The sequence below is a fragment of the Penicillium brevicompactum genome, assembly GCF_028827555.1.
Source record: "Penicillium brevicompactum strain IBT 35665 chromosome Unknown utg000006l_segment0_segment0, whole genome shotgun sequence".
NCBI classification, from domain to species: domain Eukaryota; kingdom Fungi; phylum Ascomycota; class Eurotiomycetes; order Eurotiales; family Aspergillaceae; genus Penicillium; species Penicillium brevicompactum.
The window spans coordinates 894,784-913,594 of record NW_026623209.1 but is presented as its reverse complement, the minus strand read 5'-3'; the positions used below and the strand labels follow the sequence as shown (position 1 = coordinate 913,594).

The following is an 18,811-nucleotide window of genomic DNA, read 5'->3' as shown; positions in this document are numbered from 1 at the left end:
GGAGATGCGTCTACGTGATCACTCAGCTGCAAGGATTGTCACCAATCAAAAATCACCAATATACAAAACTCATCACACTTTGGGCCTCTTGCTGCAGAGGGGTCTCCTGAAATAAGAGCGATTGCCCCCTGCGAGGACCTGGCCACTTCGGGTATGGTTCTGATATGTACGTCTTCAGGCTTGTTCGTCCATGGGCACACAGATAATTGATATATATGTTGAAAATGGATGGAAATGCCGATGTTGATCTCGACAACATCATTTCCTCCTGGTAGGTTTGGTGCATCTGATGCTACTGGTTGAGAAAAATGTAGAGCCGCTGCGTGGTGTCCGTCATATACACTCACCCCTACTGGTTCTCTGACAAGAATCGGGGTTGTTCTTTCTCCAATGTGACTTGAAGATAATTCCCGCAACTGAATAATCATTTTTAGGTTATTTAAAACAGCATGTTAACTGCTTTGAAGTCCTGCAGAATGCCAAGTTTCAGCCACAAAGTCGAAAAGGTAGAGGTGAATGAATCAAGGGGGGATTAGTACTGAACTAACACGACTGCCGTTTGTCTATCAAAGGGCCTTGACACCCTCATCACATAGTGCCTCGGGCTAGCCTATCTGGCCTTTACATTTCTATTCTTTCTTGGGTAGTAACAAAGGCAGGTTTCCAAGTTGTTAGGGCACACATGAAATCAGATCTATGTTGTGTAACACAAACATGCTATCATGGGGATGGGATCTGCATTTTAACACTCCCTACACCGTATTTTGGCCATGATAGCCTGGTGCATGATCAGAGCTTGTCATCAAGACCTCGTGGTAATAAAGCCCACATGGTAATCTCGTGGCCTTACATGCCTCAAGATCGTCGTCCAGGGTGGCGGGCTACCCTAAAGGGTTGACCTTGTCTTCCGCAATTCTAAGTGGAATCTTTCTTCTTGGCTCTGATTAGAAAAGTCAAAGCTGCATCAGCATTTCGCATCAGGATCAGCGAGGCCAAACCGCTGCTTCTCGGTGAGTCCCTGTCTCTATGACGTCCGTGTTTTCCAGAAAAGACATATAACTGCTTTCAAGAAAGAGAATTTCCCTTAATTCTTCGCTTCATCACAGAAGAGGCAACATATTTCCCTTTCATCATGGAAATTGAACATTTTGAGAACAGAACTCGACCGGCGTCCGCTGGACAACACCATGAATTTGACGACGAGGGAATCTCAGCCTGCCACGAGCCCTCAAAGCTCCCCACCAAAAATGAATCTCTATCAGCTGGCTCTGTTGGAGAGGTTGAAGATCAGAGAGTCATCAGAGGCAATGAGAACTTCCAGCGACTTGGTTGGAAGCGTCTTACCATAGTGCTATTCGTCGAAGCCATTGCTCTTGGAAGCCTGAGTCTTCCCAAGGCATTTGCGACCCTCGGTATGGTTGGAGGAGTAGTCTCTTCCCTTGGAATTGGTATTGTTGCGACTTATGCTAGCTACGAAGTTGGAGCTGTGAAAGTGAAATACCCCCATGTTGAGCACTATGGTGATATTGGGAGGCTTATTTTGGGCGAGTGGGGCTTTTGGATCATTACCGTGGTCTTCATTCTCTCCATTGCATTGACTGTGGGGTCTCATACTCTCACTGGAATCATTGCTTTGACAAATATTACCCAGAGTGATGTTTGTGCTGTCATATTCGGATTTGTTTCAACAATCATTCTCCTGTTGTTGGCCATTCCACCAACCTTTGCTGACATTGCCATTCTGGGCTACGTCGACTTGGCGTCCATTCTGATCGCAATTGGAATCACAATCATTGCTACTGGTGTTCGGAGTGCGCAAGCCCGAGAGAATACCAATCTACCAAGTTCAGATTGGTCTGCATGGCCCAAAGAGGGTACTGATTTTGCCTCTGGGATGGTGGCAATTAACAACATTGTCTTTGCCTACACATTTGCACCCGCTCTACCGTCATTCATGAGCGAGATGCATACCCCAAAAGACTATACCAAGGCTGTATATTCATTAGGGCTTATCGAAATGGTCCTCTATACTCTGATTGGGTCTCTTGTCTACGCTTTCGTTGGACAAGACGTGAAGTCTCCTGCTCTGTTGTCAGCTGGGCCTCTTTTGTCCAGAATTGCTTTCGGTGTCGCTCTACCAGTCATCTTCATATCCGGCTCCATTAACACCAGTGTTATTGCACGCTACATTCATGGTCATGTATATCGTTCGTCTGTTGTGCGATACGTGAACACCAGAATGGGCTGGATAACCTGGATTGCGCTCGTCTCAAGCCTGACCTTCCTTGCGTGGATTGTTGCCGAGGTGATTCCGGTGTTTTCGACCATTTTATCTATCAGTGCTGCTCTTTTCAGCTCTGCTCTTTGCTTCTATATTCCTGCAATTATGTGGTTTGTCCTAACCCGAGAAGGCAAATGGTACGACAACATTCCAAGAGCGCTCTGCAATGTCTTCGTTTTCATATTCGGTATGGGGATACTAGGATGTGGCATGTACGCCAACGTGGTTCATCTGGTAAGTTCAGACGCATCACCAATCATCGCAGCCTGCTGATCTTTATCCATGTTTCAAGATACAAGAGTCGCAAGACGGTATTACCGGGAGGCCGTTTTCATGTTCGACATCGTCTGAGTGAAAATATTGGAAATTATGGGTTGGCGTGTCACTCTATCTAGAACTACAATACTCCGTACCAATAAGGAGCACAGAGGATATTTCGCTAAATAGCTCATGTTGAGAAATTCAAGGTTATCGTGCAGCGACAGAGTGATTGATCAGATGTACCGAGACCCTCTCGGGCAATCTCTTGGCGTTGATGGATATAGCATGCTCAAAGCTATCCAGGGTTCTACTTTGGAGCTCACAAAACCTCACCGTAAGTCCACGAAGCCCTCCGATCATCCTTAAAAGCGGTGTATATGGCATACAAACACCTGTACGAAGTAGCCATTGAGGAGCATGGAAGTTGCAGCACGGAGTAAGGGGTATGGTGATCCATATCTTGCTGATAAGATGAAACATAAACTCCGTTTATGACCTCGGGAAGATCTTGATCTTGAAGCTATGCATGCACTGTACTCCGTAGATCTGAAACCTCGTCAACTCCTTAGCAGGGTAAGTTAGCCGGATCTTGAGGTCCATGCGCTGCTCCTGGGGCCAGAGAAATGGTTGTCAAAGACAATACGTAAGCAGGCTGTGTCTCAGGTGACATGACTCGCTGGCAAGGCTAGGCCCCTCTTGTTATATTGGCCTTGATAACTCACATTGCTGATGTTCCGTTCTCCATACATTAGCCTGTTGCCTCACAGGTCCCAATTTCCTTGCTGGAAGTAAGAACACAGACAGTATTTGTTGTGGTACTGGATCTTTTACCAGATTTTTTGTGCTTCAAATCTCGGAAACGCTAACGGTGTCAGGATCCAGTCAACGGCCCCTAGCTCTGGCGTTAATATTAGTGGCGTTGGGGCCAAAACCCCCCCCACTCAAAGGTATACATATGCTTGACAGAGGTAGATTTAGACTAATTTCCTCCTTGTTCTCTTAACTATCTGCACGGAGTACATAACTTGATTTTCCATTTAAGACGTGCTTACAACCCCTTAGAAGGTCAAAGCTATCTATTGACCTCGACCATGTCGTCAGAAACGCCCCAAACTCTCAGCTACACCATGCACAACAACTCAGGTGCGGAAACGATTGTCCTTATCCACGGAGGTTTCAGCAGCAGTAAGGAGTGGGAGAAGGTGCTTCCAGCGTTATCGGAAAAATACCACATCTTGATCCCAGACCTCCCGGGTCACGGTGCCTCCTCGCACGTACCCTTCAGTGTCGAGCTATCGGCAAAGTTAATCCTGGATCTGATCAGCGCACTTGCCCACAATGGTCGTGCGCATGTAATTGGCTTCAGTCTCGGTGCACACGTTGCTGCTTGTGTTGCAGAACTTGCTGCCCCAGGCCAGGTTTCTTCGCTCTTCGCTACTGGATACAATTCTTTTGCCCCACCTAAATTTGTCATTCCGATCTTGACTGCCTTTGTTTATGCTCTCAGTCACTTTCTGATCGGTTTGACTGATCCACGAGCTCAGTGGGATGCCTGGGTATCGGGAACTTGCTCATTTGCACTTGCAGGTGCCGTTGTGCGCTCTTTGTGTGATGGGCGTGAATTGGGGAAGATCCCCGTGAGGTCTTTGATCATCGCTGCTACAGGAGGAGTTCTTCTACCTAAAGATAAGGTGGGCAGTGCGAGAGAACTGTTTGGAGTCGTTGTTGATGGATTGTATGGAGGTAGTCGGGTAGTGCAAAATCGTGGGGTGAATCATCCTTGGCATGTCAGTTCCTCGAAGCTGTTTTCGGAGACGGCGTTGGCTTGGATTGAGGAAAGAGAATTGCCCATCTCTTTTGAAGATATTGAGACCGCGAGCGTGAAGATTTAGGACTCGACTTTCCATGTACCCTCTTTTGTTTCGGTTGTGTTTTCGTAAACAGATTTGTGTATTTTCGCCTAACTTCTTCCATAACCCAGGTGACTTTTAATGAAAGATGATTTGAGACATTTGGTAAAAAACTCTCGCTGTTAACCTTGGAACTATATCAACAGACAGTTGATAAAGACGTGGGATTCCCAAACTGTGTTTAGTATCTGGCCCTCCTCATCTTGTTGAGCATTGAGCCTATCAGATCTACTTGAAGCTTAGCTGTACTGCCGTTCCAAATATACACCCATGAATAAAAGTAAATCGGCATCGATATAGTTGAGGACCAGAACAAATGATGCTGCCAGGTGGGTCAGGAATATTCAGGCATCAATGTGTGGCCTGAGATCACGTGGTGAGCTAGCCACCTCGGGCTAGCGCCAATTGATCGAAAAGAGCCGGAGTAACTGCAGGTTCCGCAACATCGAGATATAACGCTGTCGTCCACCTCACAATGGGTCCACAAATCAAGATGTTTGCTGGGCCACTATCCGCCTGCGCGCGGCCAACTCGTAAGAAACAACAGAACTCCAAATTATGGTCTCCAAGTACTGACAAAGAACGCAGTGTCGGCACCGCTGGCAACATTTTCTCTATCGCGATGCTTCTCCACAACATCACCCTCCCTCGACTGGCTGCGACCGAAATTCCAAGAAAAGTCCAAATCTCCCAAGGGTCGCCCTCACGTTGCCACTGGCGGATCCACCCGAGGAACAACAGTTGTGTGGGGAGACTTCGGTCTGCGGATGAAAGACCACGACCGCCGAATGCCCGCATCTGCGTTGAAGATCGCCGAAGATACCATCAAGAGGCGGCTACGAGGAATGAACTACAAGCTGTACAAGCGCGTCAGTGCGAATGTTGGTGTCTACACCAAGGGTAACGAGCAGCGTATGGGTAAGGGTAAGGGTAAGTTCGATTATTGGACTGTCCGTCTGCCCGTGAGCCGAATCGTGTTTGAATTGAAGGGAGATGTGCACGAGAAGATTGCCCGCGAGGCTTTCAGATTGGCGGGTCACAAATTGCCAGGTACGTCACGCCTTGTTTTATAATTGCTCAATGCGTATGAATTCTCATTGATTTGAATCAGGTCTCTGGGAATTCGTGAACAAGGACGACCCTCCTGTCGTTGGAATTACAAAGCTCGGAAACGGAGTTACTCTCGAGAGCCTCAAGCGCGCACGCAGAAACCCACCCATCGGCACCGAAAACACCATTTCTCCCCCGAAGAGCGCCTCCTCCAGCTCCGACCCTACTCAATAAACTTTTGTTTTCGCATGATACCGTCCGCATTTGTCTTCCGGTCATGTCTCTTGCTCTCCTCGGTCAATCAACCCCCGACGCCAGACCCAGGTCCATACCCCTGTAGTCTGCGGGCCTTGGCTGCTGCATCGTCATCGAGTATTTTATCTGTACATTATCATCAGCTTTTTGCGTCTCTTTAGAACCATCGAAGTACGGGGTTTTTTCTATGGATACCTTGCTTCGGTACTTGGAGTTAGGCAAGGAAATATATTCAGGATTCACCTTTACTGGACTGCGCTCCTAACCCGAGTTTCTGCGCTTGCAGTTCTTCGTCCTCTTTGGATGACGGAGTGTCTGTTCCTAGGCTGGGGCTCGCCTCGCTTTTAGTGTGTGTCTCATTTCCTTTAGGCGTGGTCAGCTATCTTATATTCACCCTCTGAATCCCCTCGCCAAAAGAAGCTGCTTACCACCTAGTTGGCCGGTCTGCTTAGGGGGACTTTGGGTGTACAATCGGATCGACTCATATCTGCATAGTGTCAGTGATGAACCAGTGATATGGTGCTAGTGGGCAATACTGAGTGCTTTCGCCGCCGGGCTCCATATCAACGAGTCTTGGGTCTGACATTGTGGTTATTCGAGCGTCAAAGATCTTTTCAGGTTTGTTCGACAAAAGATGACGGGTATGCCTATCGCAGTAAACTGGATGAACGAGATGTACTCGAGCGTGCCCAGGTGCCCGGAGTTGATGACATGTATGACGTATGTCAGCTAGACAAGGTTCTCCTCCGATCTACAACAAGGGCAGGCCTCGTATCGGCTTCTTTGCCCATAGCCCTCTAATTATTGTGCGAAAGAACTAAAAATGAAAGCGGGGAATTCGAAAACGACCCTGGGAGTAAGGTCGAGTGATCCATGCAAATATCTCTAGCACGAAATGATAGATAAAACGCCATCCTGAGCAATATCTCAATGCGCCCGAGAAGATAGAAAAATAAGCGGATGATCAGAAGGGGTTAAGCAAGCCGCCACTTCATGGTCGAGGCCATGGCTGTACTGCTTGCTCGCCAAGAACCATCTATTGTACAAAATCGTTATTCATCGATTGGCTTTCTTCTGATATTTTAGAAGTCCATGCCCATGAGATAACTATACGTGTCAGTAATAGACATAATTATCATTGAAAGGGACCATACCTTTCGTAAATGCGCATGAACTTGGCCACGAAGGCTTCGAGGTGGAAAATGACTTTCTGTTGTGGCTTGTATTCAGCATTCGATCACTCAGATTCAGGCAAGAAATGCACTTACGCTTCCCAACTTGATACGATGCTCGTAAAAGGCGGACCACTTGATCACGTCGGCCTTTAGCGCATCGTCAACTCGCGCGACAAGCTTGAAGGTCAAAGTCTAGATTAAACAGCAAGTGAGTCTCATGCGTGCTACTCGGGACACATCAGTCATACCTTCAAAATAGTAGTTGGCGGGATGCAATGAGTCAAGAGATCGTAGAGACGAGCGCGAACCTGTAGCAGACGAGCTGGTGAACGTTCAGCCAAGATCTCATCTGCAGTCAGAGTCACAAGGGCCTCCCAATCCGGTGGAGGGATTGGAGTCTTGTCCGTGACCTTCTCACTATAGTTCCAATCATGTGAGTCTTCATGCTTGATTTGTAAATGCACCATTGACTCACTTTTGCGCATAAATGGATTCAAACATGAGGAGTGCGCGACGCAGATTGCGCCCGCTCTCCTTTGCGATTCTCTGGTTCAACATTTCGGACTCTGTCCAGCCCTCTCTTTTCCCTGCCGCCTGGAGCGCAGAGCAGATATCGCTCTCGGTAGGCGCCGCGACCCTGACCAGCAGGCATCGAGAACGGATGGGTGCGATGATGTTGGAGGTGCTGTTGGCCAAAAGGATCAATCGCAGGTTAGGACTGTATTTTTCCATTGTACGTCTGAGAGCAGCTTGGGCATCACGCGTCAAGTGGTCAGCCTCGTTGATAACGACGACCTTGAAACGCTGCTTCGCGCCGAGATCCACCTGCTGTGTCTGTGCAACCTCTTTGAGCAATTCTTGAACCACGACTCGGTCATAATTTCCGACATCTGCTGGGGTGATCTCCATATGGTAGACGGAAGACACAATGTTGAATTCTAGCTTTCGATTACTCGTCGTTTGGAAGACTCTGGCGTCAATCTTGATCTTCTCAACACCGGGACCGTACAGCTCCTTCAGTGTTGCGATAATGCGTGTTTTCTTTCCAGCCCCCGAGGGTCCATAGACAAGTAGATGAGGGAAGTCTCCGCTTTGCGCCTATGTAATTTGTCTTGTCAGAACTGTCAATCTCGCAGGATGGGACTGCTTACCAATGAGCGCAAGCGATCAGAAAGCTCAGGGTGGTATGAGAGAGCATCGAGATTGCGTGGCCGCAGCTTGTCAACAAGGAGAGCCATACTGGAAGCTCAGTGTTGTGTATAGAGGGATCGAGATATGTTTGAGGTGGAGGTTGAGTTGCAGACTGGAGAGGCAACGCGTGAACGCGTCCCGGCAGACAATTAATGCTTGGTCCGTGCACCTGCACTATAGTGTGCCGCACAAGTCTAGAGCTACAAACACGATGAGATTGAGCTTCTCGGGGCTGATTTAAATGGTTCCATGCAAAAATGTGGCAGGTCATAGAGCTCAAATTTGTTTTGGATTGCTAGCTTTGAAATGGCAATGTCTATAATACATGTAAAATTTGCTATGAGATGAGATAGATGCAACAAATTCAGATCCAACACCGTCGGCCTTTATTGTACACGATTCAAATGTTGTTATGTGAAATATTTGAAACATGATGGAATACAGCGTTCCACGACTTCCCTGGGGACGTCCCTGGGGATTTGGTTACGATGCAATGGGTTTCAGAACCCCATTGTCATCATATTTTGCTTCTGTGATGGGTCAGCAAGGCACGAAGACATATCGAAGTCGAGGGGAGACCAAAACTTACTGAAGAAGGTATATGAAAGGGTGATGGTATCAATACCCTGCATGTTAGGATCGGTAGCAAAGTCGGGATCAATGAAGAAAAACACAGGCATATCCACCGACTCGCCAGCATTGAGCTTCTGCTCCTCAAAACAGAAGCATTGGATTTTGCTGAAGTACGGCGCAACCTGACCAGGCGTGACACTGTATGTTGCAACACCAATTATATCAGTCGGGCCTTTATTCGTCGCTGTGTAAAACGCCAAAGCAGTTTCACCAGGAAGCACCCGGACCTCGCGCTGTTGAGGTGTAAACTTCCAGGGCATAACGTCAGATACGGATCCATTAAATGTGATGCGAAGGCGACGGGAGTCCGTCACAGGTGTTACGCGTGAGGAGGTATCTGCGTCTCCACCGCGGTGGGTGAGGATGGGCTGGCCACCCCAACCGGTCTGCGCACAGATCTGCGGGTAAAAACGATAAGCTTATTTATACACCAAAGAATTGTGGTCGAGAGGAATTGGCGTACCATTTTGTAAAGCGGAACGGATCCATATGCGAGAGCAGTTGTTCCGAGAATGAGACTGATGGTGTAAAGGCTGATGGGGGAGATTGTTAGTTAGTTCTGCCACTGTCAAACCAATTGGGGCGACTCACGCAGTAGAAGTATTGCGTTTCTTAGATGCTGGGGTTCTGAATGGTGCCGCAGATGGCCGGCTCTGCTCCTGCTTCAGGATGTTCCTCGAGAAATACCTCCGCTCGACCTGGAATACACTCTTGCGGACATATCGGGCTGAATTAGGAAAGGCACCTGTTGGCGCGCAATGCCCCAACGAGGGAAATAATCGTGAAAACATGGTTATACGATTTCAATGAGATCAGATGTTGAGTCTTGAAAGGAAGATCCACGACACGTGACATCTCTTATCGATAAGAAGCTTCCGGTCACGTTCCTCGAAATGACCAGTTGGATTTGACATCCATGGATATGTATTTTCCATGTTTTTGAGGCTGAACCAGTTTAACCTCCAGGGCTTGACTTTGCCTAATCTTCAGTCAACCAGACGGCGTAGTGGTCCTAATATATGTGTATAAAGAGAGAATGTTTTCATCGTGGCCATTGAGAAGTCAACATTGACACAACCTTGAAATCAACATGCTGACGAAGTATTCCTACTTTGCAGTGGGTTCAAATAGGTCGTCGGACCATTGGCTCCATTAAAGTAGATGGCTACCTATCCGGTCAAAGTGCAAGATTAATTAAGTTAATACAATGTGGTAGCATTCACACAGGCGCCCCGAAGTCTAAAACAACCAAAAAAAAAAAGAAGGGGATAAAAATACAGCTGTTTCCTTATTCAAAAGTCCAAACGGTTCGCTCCAAAGTCTAATTCAGCACGCTCGATGTGATGCGACCGAAGACTCCTCGTACCATGCTGGGTCGCTCGCGAAGGCAGGTGACAAGAATAGCAGCGCTAAGAGCAAATGCGACTTGTTCCCGGTGTTGATACTGGAAGAAAAGTGAACGAGTCAGCACATGATTGTTGTTCTAGTATTCGTCACAGGCCAATTTAGGGACGTCAAGAAAGGGATGGATAGGATGTGGGTGTAACCCTGTTGTGGACAGAGGATGCGAGGGTCCGATGCATACCTTTTTATCATACAACCGTGGCAGAACAGTGGCGGCAGCCCGAGGTGCCACAAATAGCGCCAATTCCTGTCTTTTCCGCGCCTTTTCGGCCAATACACTCCAACCACACATGAAACAGCCCATCCCAACGCATAGTCCCGAGTCCCACATTGCCGGAGTGACCGTCTTCGGGTCAAAGATCCTGGGACCGAGTCGAGTTCGAGCAAGGCACACACCGTAGTAGAAGAGGCTGACGAATGACGAGAGGAAGGCTGATGATCGCGCCGCATCAGCAAGAGCCCGGCGGAGGGCTGTGGCGGATTTCATTCCCCGTAGACGGAAAATTATCTGTAGGGGTATGTAGGTCGCACAGGCAAATTTGAAGGTTTTGGCAAATCGATACAATGCATGTTTTTCACAATTAGGCCCACAGCCCATGTGTACCATTTCACAGGGGATGCGGCGCATCTTTGCTGGGTCTCCCCACTCAATTGGCCAGTTGTAATCTTTGCACATTGACTGGAGAAGAGGTGCCTGGCCTGTATCTTTACCGTATACAAAGATACCCCTTCGGACACGCCGCAAGGCTTCAATGAGGCGTGAGTCGACCTGGGCGGCTTGTCCAATCCATTTCTCGTATGCCTTGGGGAGTCGTTCGGGGAGATAGAACCAAGCCCACATGACTATAGCAGAACTCAGAGCAAATACGCTCGCATCTGCCATGCCAGGTATGCGGGCCTCGGTAGTGGACCAGCGGTTCTGTGCCCGTCGACGACGGGACCAGCGGTTCCAGGCGACACACGCGACCACATCTACCGCCCTTGTGACCATGTAAATGGTTAAATCCATCGTCCTCCCTGCCAATTCAGGACGTTGGCGTTCCAGTGAATTCACTGGTACCCCATCAGCATCTTTCCCCTGGTCTGCAAAGTCCCGAGTGGCTTCGACATCTTCTGTTGACCGACAGATGCGGTTTCTGTTGAGAAGTTGAAAACTAAACCATCCTGATAAGAAAGTGACGAGGAATCGAATGAAGCGGTCGAGCCCTTGTGAAATCCGAAGCTCGCCTCTAGAAAGGCCGGCTGAGATCACTGCACAAATGCGATACAACCCAATAGGCAGTAGAGTCGAGCCGCCGACTAAAACAGCACAGGATGTTGGGAAACTGTTAGCACGCAGAGGCCCAGTCAATACTTTGACAAGCTAATCAATCGAGCCCAGGTTAGCTCTAGCATTGAAGGAAGGAGACCCTTGAATTGATCATTCTCAAGTCCAAGACACGACTGGAGTACGTACCTCTTCTAATTTTTGTTGCGTCGTCCAGTCCTTAGTACGTAGTCGACGCACATAAGACGCCAATTTTGGAGTGACAGAAGACAGGTACCCGAGTGCATAGGCACGAAGGAGGCTACAGTCACAATTAGCAAGGGCTTAGATCACACAGTTTCACCAAGCCACAAGGGTACCAGATCGCACTTACGGCTTGGCTATCCGGACGTTGTCCCTTCCATGGCGTCTCCGGGGTGCGGGTTCCATGTTGCCGGAAACTTTCATGTCATGATCCGTCGGGAGGTGTCAACATCACAAATTTCCCCCGAACCTCATCAGTTGAACTCTGCCAAACTCTGCTGGGATTCACAGAAAATCCCCTCCAATCAAGGTAATTCAACCGAAGGCCCAACTGACAAGGCCCGTGACCTAGAATTGCACCTCCCGAAAATTGGGTAGTATTTTGAGGGAGTTTGACACCTGCACGATCGTTTTATTTTTGGGGGGGAATGATCAGCCGTGGATCCTGTGTAACGGTCTGAGATGTTAGAGATTGTGGATGGACCTCGGTTCCTGGTAGTTTCAGATTTCAGAGAACCCCCGCAGACATTCGAAATCAGGGGCCGATTTCGTGAAGACAGACGATCATCCGAAGGGGGTTCGGTGGATGATAGTCGGTATAGCGGGGCCTGTCTAGGGTAGGCCGGGTGATTTAATTAAAAAGCCCAATGAGCGATCCCAGTAAAAACGCCCGAAAAGATGAACCGCACTGACCCAAATATGAGCATACGGGCTTGCCAATGCTGCGCGTCAAAGAGGGTCAAAGGTAGAAGGGGTGTGCAGTGTAGATGTACAAGGATGCAGGAAAAGATGTGGGAAAATGTACCTAGGGGATACCTGTAAGGTACCGGCGATGTGGTCTCGTGGCAGCGCCTCGGGCATGTTCCCCGGAGGTCCAGCAGCTCTCCCCAGGAACACGCTAAATACCCAGCAAGCCACAGCGGAGTGGTTGTAATTTCCGTAATTTTGGTACCGTTACGTCACGCGCAAATTTGCATGTGATGCGCCTCGACGGCCGAAGAGCCCTGGTCCATTTGATGTGATGACCTTCTTCTAGATATCTCTTTACTCTTGACTTCTCTCTCTCTGCCCTTCGTTCTCTTACTGCTTACTGCCTTCCGTTGTTCTTGTCCCACCGCCCCCGAAGACGTACATCCTGAGCCGCATTATCAGATCGGATTCCTGTGGCCTTGATCTACTCTCCCCGCGTCCCTCGTTGGTGGAGTCGAACCTTCTTTATCAACTCTATCGCAGACGATATCAATACGGGGTGTCCGAGGCATGACAGTTCAATCTCGGTCTACGCTATTCTTGACGTCAGAGTAGCACCATCTCGTTGACCGGGACACCCGCATACAAAACCCCCCATTGAGAATTAGCTAGTATCCACCATGAATGGGCATGGGACCGAGGTTCAACCTGGACGCCCATCTTCTCCGTCTGCCCCGTTCGGTTGTAAGTTGTCTTTTGCCTCAACGCTCTCTAGACACCCTTTTAACATCATACACAGACTCTTTCCTCTCTCCCATGGATACCCCCTTTGAGCAAGCGCCTGCTCTTCCCCCAGGACCATCTCTTCTTGACGATAATGAATCCAACATGCTCGATAATTTCTTTACTACCATGAACGCCAATCATTTCTCGAATGACTTCTGGATGCGACAGGAACATAAGGCCGGCGTTCCCAACTTTGAATGGTCAGCTGAGCTGCCACCCAACTTTGAGGGTTCGACCACTTCTTTATCACAACCAACATTTCAGCAACATGGACTAGGCAAAGTTGGAGGAGGGCTGATGGCAGGAAACCCCGCAGGTTCGGATATTTTTGCCGCAGCATCTATGCTCTATCAGAGTGATCTCAGCGGATCAGAAATGGGGGCCACGTTGTCACAACAACCCTTTGGTGGCCATTCTCTCCCCCACAATGGGGCCCAGTCCCGGAATCATTCCCATGCTGGAATACCTGGTCAGGCTCCAGTCCCATCTGGATCTCGATCCGACGTGCCGACTGGATATCACACATCGCAGATGTTCTTTGACGTCCGCGATCCAATTCCTGCGGACCAACATCCATCGCGGAAGGTCCGCAGTCTTCGATGGGGGTCAGATGCCAGTTTCATGGACCAGGGCTATCTCCGCCCACCTGATCAGCCCGATGAGGAGCAACGAACCAATGATCTACTCGATCATCTCGGATGTTTTGAAACACAAAACAGCGCAAATAACACGCGACCCCCTAGCCCTGATCGGATAGTTGGGAACCCTACTCGCCGAGCTTCCTTCCGAGGGGGCCCTGCACCAGAGGAGATTATTGCTCAACCGCGAAAACGATCCAGAATCGTGAAAGAGGAAGAAAGCTACTCCGACGAAGAAGATGGTAGACCCCAATCAAGAAGATCAAGAGGATCAGTTAGCAAAGCCCGACGTGTGTCCACAGATTTGTCTCGAAAACCCCGGTTGCTGCCAGGTTCTAAGACTGCACGCGAGAATCTCACCGAAGAGCAAAAGAGGACCAACCACATTCTTTCTGAGCAAAAGCGCCGAAATCTGATCCGTCAAGGCTTTGAAGACTTGTGCATCCTAGTCCCTGGACTCAGAGGTGGTGGGTTCAGCAAAAGTGCCATGCTCACCGGGGCCGCCGATTGGCTTGAGGACCTTCTTCGGGGCAATGAGATACTCCAAAGGCAACTGCATGACCTGAAGAGTATCAACGGCTTGGTCATGCCGCGATAATAACCTTGCCTCTATGTCACGCTCACTACCTAATTTACGATCTCACGGATGTCCCTGTCTCAGCTCTTTGTGGGCATTACAAGCGTTCCAGCGGGTTGGCCCTCTGCACATGCATTCTCTCGCACGCCTCTGAAGCCATGATATATTTTCATGCCCAATGTTTGGGGCACTCTTCTTGTCTGCATTCATTTACTCGCCGTGGTGATACTAAGTCACCTTCTGGCTGGTCCTCGGCACATATCGATACCCTACCTACTGCATAATTCAAAAGGCATTTACTACCAGAACTTAGTTTGGGGTTCTTACAATTTTTTGACTCAGAAAGTATGAAAATCCCAGTGCGAACAAGTGCACGAAGTGGATGAGACAAAAGACGTTGACCCACACGGACGCCTGGGCATGATCTCCAAACGTAATCCTTATTGAGAGTGCTCGGATCTTGTAATGAGCCAATGATAAAACCTAGATTTGATCGCACAGTACCCTCGTACGTATGAAGTCGTAACAGATGTAATGGCCAAGACTTCCAAGACATGGGGGAATGTGCAGCGCTATCTCCACCGCTCTGTTTTTGCCATGTGAAAGAGACGCGTCTCCAACCTTAAATCCAAGTACTTCCACCCCACGCCATGCCAAAGCGAAAGCACGATGATGCTCCAGAGAGCTATGCATATCTCAAACCTCAAGTTCGTCGCGTGCCAGAGAAGACCATCAAGTCAAAATGGGCACCATTGCCAGAACCCGTCCAGGAGAAGGTCCGCGACATGTTTCATTCGCTCGAGCGACCAGTGATCATGCGAAATCAGAATGAACGAAAGCGCATCGAGGCCCAGGGCGCTGTGCAAGCGGTGGTACGAAAGTAAGCATGCGCTCGGTCGGCAAAAAAGACCGCCCAAGAGATTGAAGCTGATCGCTGACCGTTGTGTTTAGTCTAAACAAACGCCTCCCGCGGATGCCCTTCCCTCCCGTAACAAAAGACTCTAATTTCGACTATGAATCTGCACTGAATGAGCATGTATGCGCCCGGTTACAAATGATGTGATAGGCTGTTACTAATGTCTCTATAGCGTTTGCTCGAGGCCAACCTGGCTACGATGAACGACAGTGTTGATCTATTGAAAGCAGAGATTGCCAAAGAAGAAGCACTGCTTGCCAGGGAAACCAAATCCCTGCAAGAAATGGACAAGAATGCTAAGCGTGCTGAGGCCGAGAGAAAGAGGCAAACCAAGAACGTACGTTTGGGATTTCCCAGCTAGAAATTGGCGCTAACATTGCCTCAAGGAACACCCGGTGCTTCGGCAACTGGATTCGCTTCCTCGAGCAGAGGCCCGCGCGTCCTCCGAGTTCATGCTTCTTGGCACGAAAGAAAGCCAATCCACCTTGGACGAGGTAAGTGCTCTGTCTCAGCTGGTTTCTATGCTTTCTAACCATGTCGACTAGTTGGATGATGATCCCGAGGTGCGAGGACTGATGAAACAGCTCAATGGTCATTTGCAATCTATGCAAAACAATACCGCACCCTTTGCCGAACTCGCCGATGCTATCACTCGTTCACAGTCCGCCCTGGATTTGTATTCAATGCCGAACGACTGATTCCTATCTGACACCATTCAACCTTGCAACAAACTCCCATGTTATGCCACTTGATGCTTAATAACACATGTAAACCTCGGGATCGAGTATGTGCGCTTGCTGAGACTGAAGAATGCGCACCAGTGCCGAGCCCGAGGACCAAGGACGAGACAATCCTTGTCATGAGTTTGGATTCCAATGCGACCAGCTATAGCGAAACTATGCAGGCATTCCATATCTCTTGTCACGGTCTTCACACCAGGCTTTCTCCGTGCAGAGAAGCCTCGGGTTGTCTAGCGGATGACCCTTGGCTTGAAGCCCTCAGATGAGACCCGATGTGCATGAGACTTGCATCACTTTATCTGTACGGAAGATGTCTGCCCTTGCATTGGTGTGCAGAACCCCTCATGGGCAGGAACGTCTACCTGAGCCCACATAATCAAATGAGCCACTACACTGCATAACATTTTATTTATTTCGCCAATTGTAAGACTAGAAAAAGTAATGTAAGCCCCCAACCGAGGTCTCGCCCCCAAAGGTGGCGGGAGAACGAAATGCGGAGCAGTTCGGAGGGGTGTGACTCCGCTTTCTCCATCCCCAAGAACTTTTTGACGTTTCCCATCTCCAAACCACTGGACTGCAGGCAGCCATTTCACTCCGGCCCTGGTGGTTTTCTCTAAACTCTTGCACCATGACCGACAAGAACGCGCTAGGCGCAGCCTCCAATGCGAAGGCGAGGGCTGATGCAGGGAAGGATACCAGCGTCAAGGACTCACAAATATCTGCGGCCAAGGCCGAAACGACCGGCTCGGGGAGTCACTCCAGTCCCAAAAAGCGCCGCAAGGTGAATCACGGTAAGGTGCCGTTGCGCAACATGCGACAGGGATCTGCGCGCGGCCGATTCTGTTGCGCATTGCGATATGAACCTCTTTGCTAACGAGCGTCTTCTGCATTTTTAGCATGTGTCTATTGTCGCCGTTCGGTAAGTTCAAGTTTGGAAAATCATGCGCGCCGGGTCGTTCTTTGGGGATCGACTCTGGTAGTCGCGCATTTATTGATTTCAAGAAGCTTCGCTAACGAGATCGCCTCGCGTGGGACAGCATATGACTTGCGACTCGGTACGACGCCTCTACCTACCCCCTTCCCTTTTCGCGACCCTTCATATTTGAAATCTCGGTCGTGAAATTGTGAGAATTGTTCACATCAGCTGACTCTGATTTCATGAAGGAACGACCCTGCACTCGGTGTATAAAACGAAACATCGGACACTTGTGTCATGACGAACCGCGAGAAGCTGCGAAGCGCGGACGTGGTGAGCACGAAAACTCGGCTGCAGACGAAGAAGGCTCGTCGAACAATGAACTGGGCAACGTTCAAGGCATGCCCAGGAGTGTTGACGTCGATGCTGCTGGCCAGCAACAATTCCCAGACAATACCATCGGAATCGCACCCTCGGCTGTGAACTCGGGAAGTGTGCCCCCGGCCAATCTAACCGCGTCTGGTCAAAATCTGGAAGGCAATAATCGTAAGTTTCTAGCGACAATTAATTTGTTTTTCACATGTGGGGTAAACTGACCATGCTAGTTCTGCAATATAACGATTGGGTAGGTGGTCAGAACCAATTCCAAGAAATGCATTCTCTCCACCCGTCATACATGTTCAATGCACATGAGGTTACCAACGAGTACAATCTACTCGGAGACTTCCTCAGCAACAGTCTGCTCGACGACGGGGCGATGTATCCAAACCAGGATATGCAGGGTGTGTACTCCGATCCATCCTTGATGAACTCAATGAACGGCATGGCGATGTCCAATGGCTTGCCCCCACCCGCACAGCTTCCACCACCGGCTCAAAACCAACCACCAACTGGCGATTCAATGCAGCAACCCCCAACTATGGGCAATGACAAAGCCCGGGAAACATATTACATGACTGCCGCCGACCCGGCAGGAACTGATCCGCCCGAAGAACGGATGAACAAGCTCCTCAAAGCAAAATACGACGCCGGTCTCTTGAAACCCTTCAACTACGTCAAGGGATATGCAAGGTTGAATCAGTATATGGAAAAGAACATGCAGCAAATATCCCGGCAAAAGATTCTCCGACAACTTGACAAGTTCCGGCCTAAGTTCCGAGAACGCATGCAGAGCCTTACTGACATCGAGCTTATCCTCGTGGAGATGTGGTTTGAGCGTAGCCTTATGGAATACGACCGTGTGTTCGCCAGTATGGCCATTCCCGCCTGCTGCTGGCGTCGAACGGGCGAGATCTTCCGAGGCAACAATGAGATGGCACAACTCATTGATGTTCCAGTAGAGGGATTACGAGACGTGGGTTTCCGGTGTCTCCTCGGGTCTGATAACACGACTAACCGGTCAATTTAGGGCAAGCTTGCTATCCACGAGATCATCGTTGAAGATCAGCTAGTGAGCTATTGGGAGAAGTTTGGCGCCATTGCCTTCGACAACACCCAAAAGGCAATGCTCACCAGTTGTACTTTGAAGAGTCCCAATCCCAACTCAAGCAGTGATGGGATTACTTGTTGTTTCTCATTCACCATCAGAAGGGATAACCACAACATGTAAGTCTTCACTCGTGACACAGGTGGTGCATAAACTGACAAATTCGGAACAACAGCCCATCACTTATCGTTGGTAACTTTTTGCCCATCGACAAATAAGCAGATGTAGTGCCAGCTCAAGGATGTGTTTCTGCTTTGTTGTTCTGTTTTGATTGATTCCCCAAGGCCTTTCTGCCACAAAATGTACAGTGTTCGATTTGGATCATCCCAAATACCTTCAATGTAGAGTATCAACAGTCTAGATGGAAAAAGATGTTTGCTCTTATGAAACTA

The 18,811-nt window shown here is 49.1% G+C and overlaps 9 protein-coding genes across 9 annotated transcripts; 6 read left to right on the top strand and 3 right to left on the bottom strand.

The window, feature by feature from the left end:
* Window positions 1-1,132: 1,132 nt before the first annotated feature.
* On the top strand, window positions 1,133-2,554 carry N7506_008532 (uncharacterized protein; the record flags this gene model as incomplete). Its single annotated transcript, XM_056957825.1, has 1 exon — window positions 1,133-2,554. The coding sequence occupies one exon, from the start codon at window positions 1,133-1,135 to the stop codon at window positions 2,552-2,554; it is 1,422 nt and encodes a 473-aa protein (XP_056807215.1).
* A 1,079-nt stretch (window positions 2,555-3,633) lies between these two features.
* N7506_008531 (alpha/beta fold hydrolase) lies at window positions 3,634-4,434 on the top strand (the record flags this gene model as incomplete). Its single annotated transcript, XM_056957824.1, has 1 exon — window positions 3,634-4,434. The coding sequence occupies one exon, from the start codon at window positions 3,634-3,636 to the stop codon at window positions 4,432-4,434; it is 801 nt and encodes a 266-aa protein (XP_056807214.1).
* A 493-nt stretch (window positions 4,435-4,927) lies between these two features.
* On the top strand, window positions 4,928-5,736 carry N7506_008530 (mitochondrial 54S ribosomal protein uL16m; the record flags this gene model as incomplete). The annotated part of the gene is made up of 3 exons (XM_056957823.1): window positions 4,928-4,985; window positions 5,041-5,502; window positions 5,564-5,736. 3 exons carry the CDS (start codon window positions 4,928-4,930, stop codon window positions 5,734-5,736), a joined length of 693 nt encoding a protein of 230 aa, XP_056807213.1.
* A 1,103-nt stretch (window positions 5,737-6,839) lies between these two features.
* On the bottom strand, window positions 6,840-8,170 carry N7506_008529 (replication factor C subunit 5; the record flags this gene model as incomplete). Its single annotated transcript, XM_056957822.1, has 6 exons — window positions 6,840-6,864; window positions 6,912-6,967; window positions 7,026-7,124; window positions 7,181-7,349; window positions 7,408-8,030; window positions 8,084-8,170. The coding sequence occupies 6 exons, from the start codon at window positions 8,168-8,170 to the stop codon at window positions 6,840-6,842; spliced, it is 1,059 nt and encodes a 352-aa protein (XP_056807212.1).
* Window positions 8,171-8,606: 436 nt separating this feature from the next.
* On the bottom strand, window positions 8,607-9,547 carry N7506_008528 (cytochrome c oxidase assembly protein; the record flags this gene model as incomplete). Its single annotated transcript, XM_056957821.1, has 4 exons — window positions 8,607-8,653; window positions 8,713-9,154; window positions 9,220-9,289; window positions 9,348-9,547. The coding sequence occupies 4 exons, from the start codon at window positions 9,545-9,547 to the stop codon at window positions 8,607-8,609; spliced, it is 759 nt and encodes a 252-aa protein (XP_056807211.1).
* A 530-nt stretch (window positions 9,548-10,077) lies between these two features.
* Window positions 10,078-11,874, bottom strand: N7506_008527 (uncharacterized protein; the record flags this gene model as incomplete). The annotated part of the gene is made up of 4 exons (XM_056957820.1): window positions 10,078-10,239; window positions 10,342-11,523; window positions 11,617-11,728; window positions 11,801-11,874. The coding sequence occupies 4 exons, from the start codon at window positions 11,872-11,874 to the stop codon at window positions 10,078-10,080; spliced, it is 1,530 nt and encodes a 509-aa protein (XP_056807210.1).
* Window positions 11,875-13,040: 1,166 nt separating this feature from the next.
* On the top strand, window positions 13,041-14,382 carry N7506_008526 (basic helix-loop-helix domain-containing protein; the record flags this gene model as incomplete). Its single annotated transcript, XM_056957819.1, has 2 exons — window positions 13,041-13,104; window positions 13,160-14,382. The coding sequence occupies 2 exons, from the start codon at window positions 13,041-13,043 to the stop codon at window positions 14,380-14,382; spliced, it is 1,287 nt and encodes a 428-aa protein (XP_056807209.1).
* Window positions 14,383-15,011: 629 nt separating this feature from the next.
* On the top strand, window positions 15,012-15,975 carry N7506_008525 (uncharacterized protein; the record flags this gene model as incomplete). The annotated part of the gene is made up of 5 exons (XM_056957818.1): window positions 15,012-15,241; window positions 15,313-15,397; window positions 15,450-15,614; window positions 15,664-15,771; window positions 15,823-15,975. 5 exons carry the CDS (start codon window positions 15,012-15,014, stop codon window positions 15,973-15,975), a joined length of 741 nt encoding a protein of 246 aa, XP_056807208.1.
* A 670-nt stretch (window positions 15,976-16,645) lies between these two features.
* acuM (gluconeogenesis transcription factor RDS2) lies at window positions 16,646-18,637 on the top strand (the record flags this gene model as incomplete). The annotated part of the gene is made up of 5 exons (XM_056957817.1): window positions 16,646-16,808; window positions 17,162-17,479; window positions 17,539-18,287; window positions 18,342-18,538; window positions 18,595-18,637. 5 exons carry the CDS (start codon window positions 16,646-16,648, stop codon window positions 18,635-18,637), a joined length of 1,470 nt encoding a protein of 489 aa, XP_056807207.1.
* Between the last annotated feature and the right edge of the window lie 174 nt (window positions 18,638-18,811).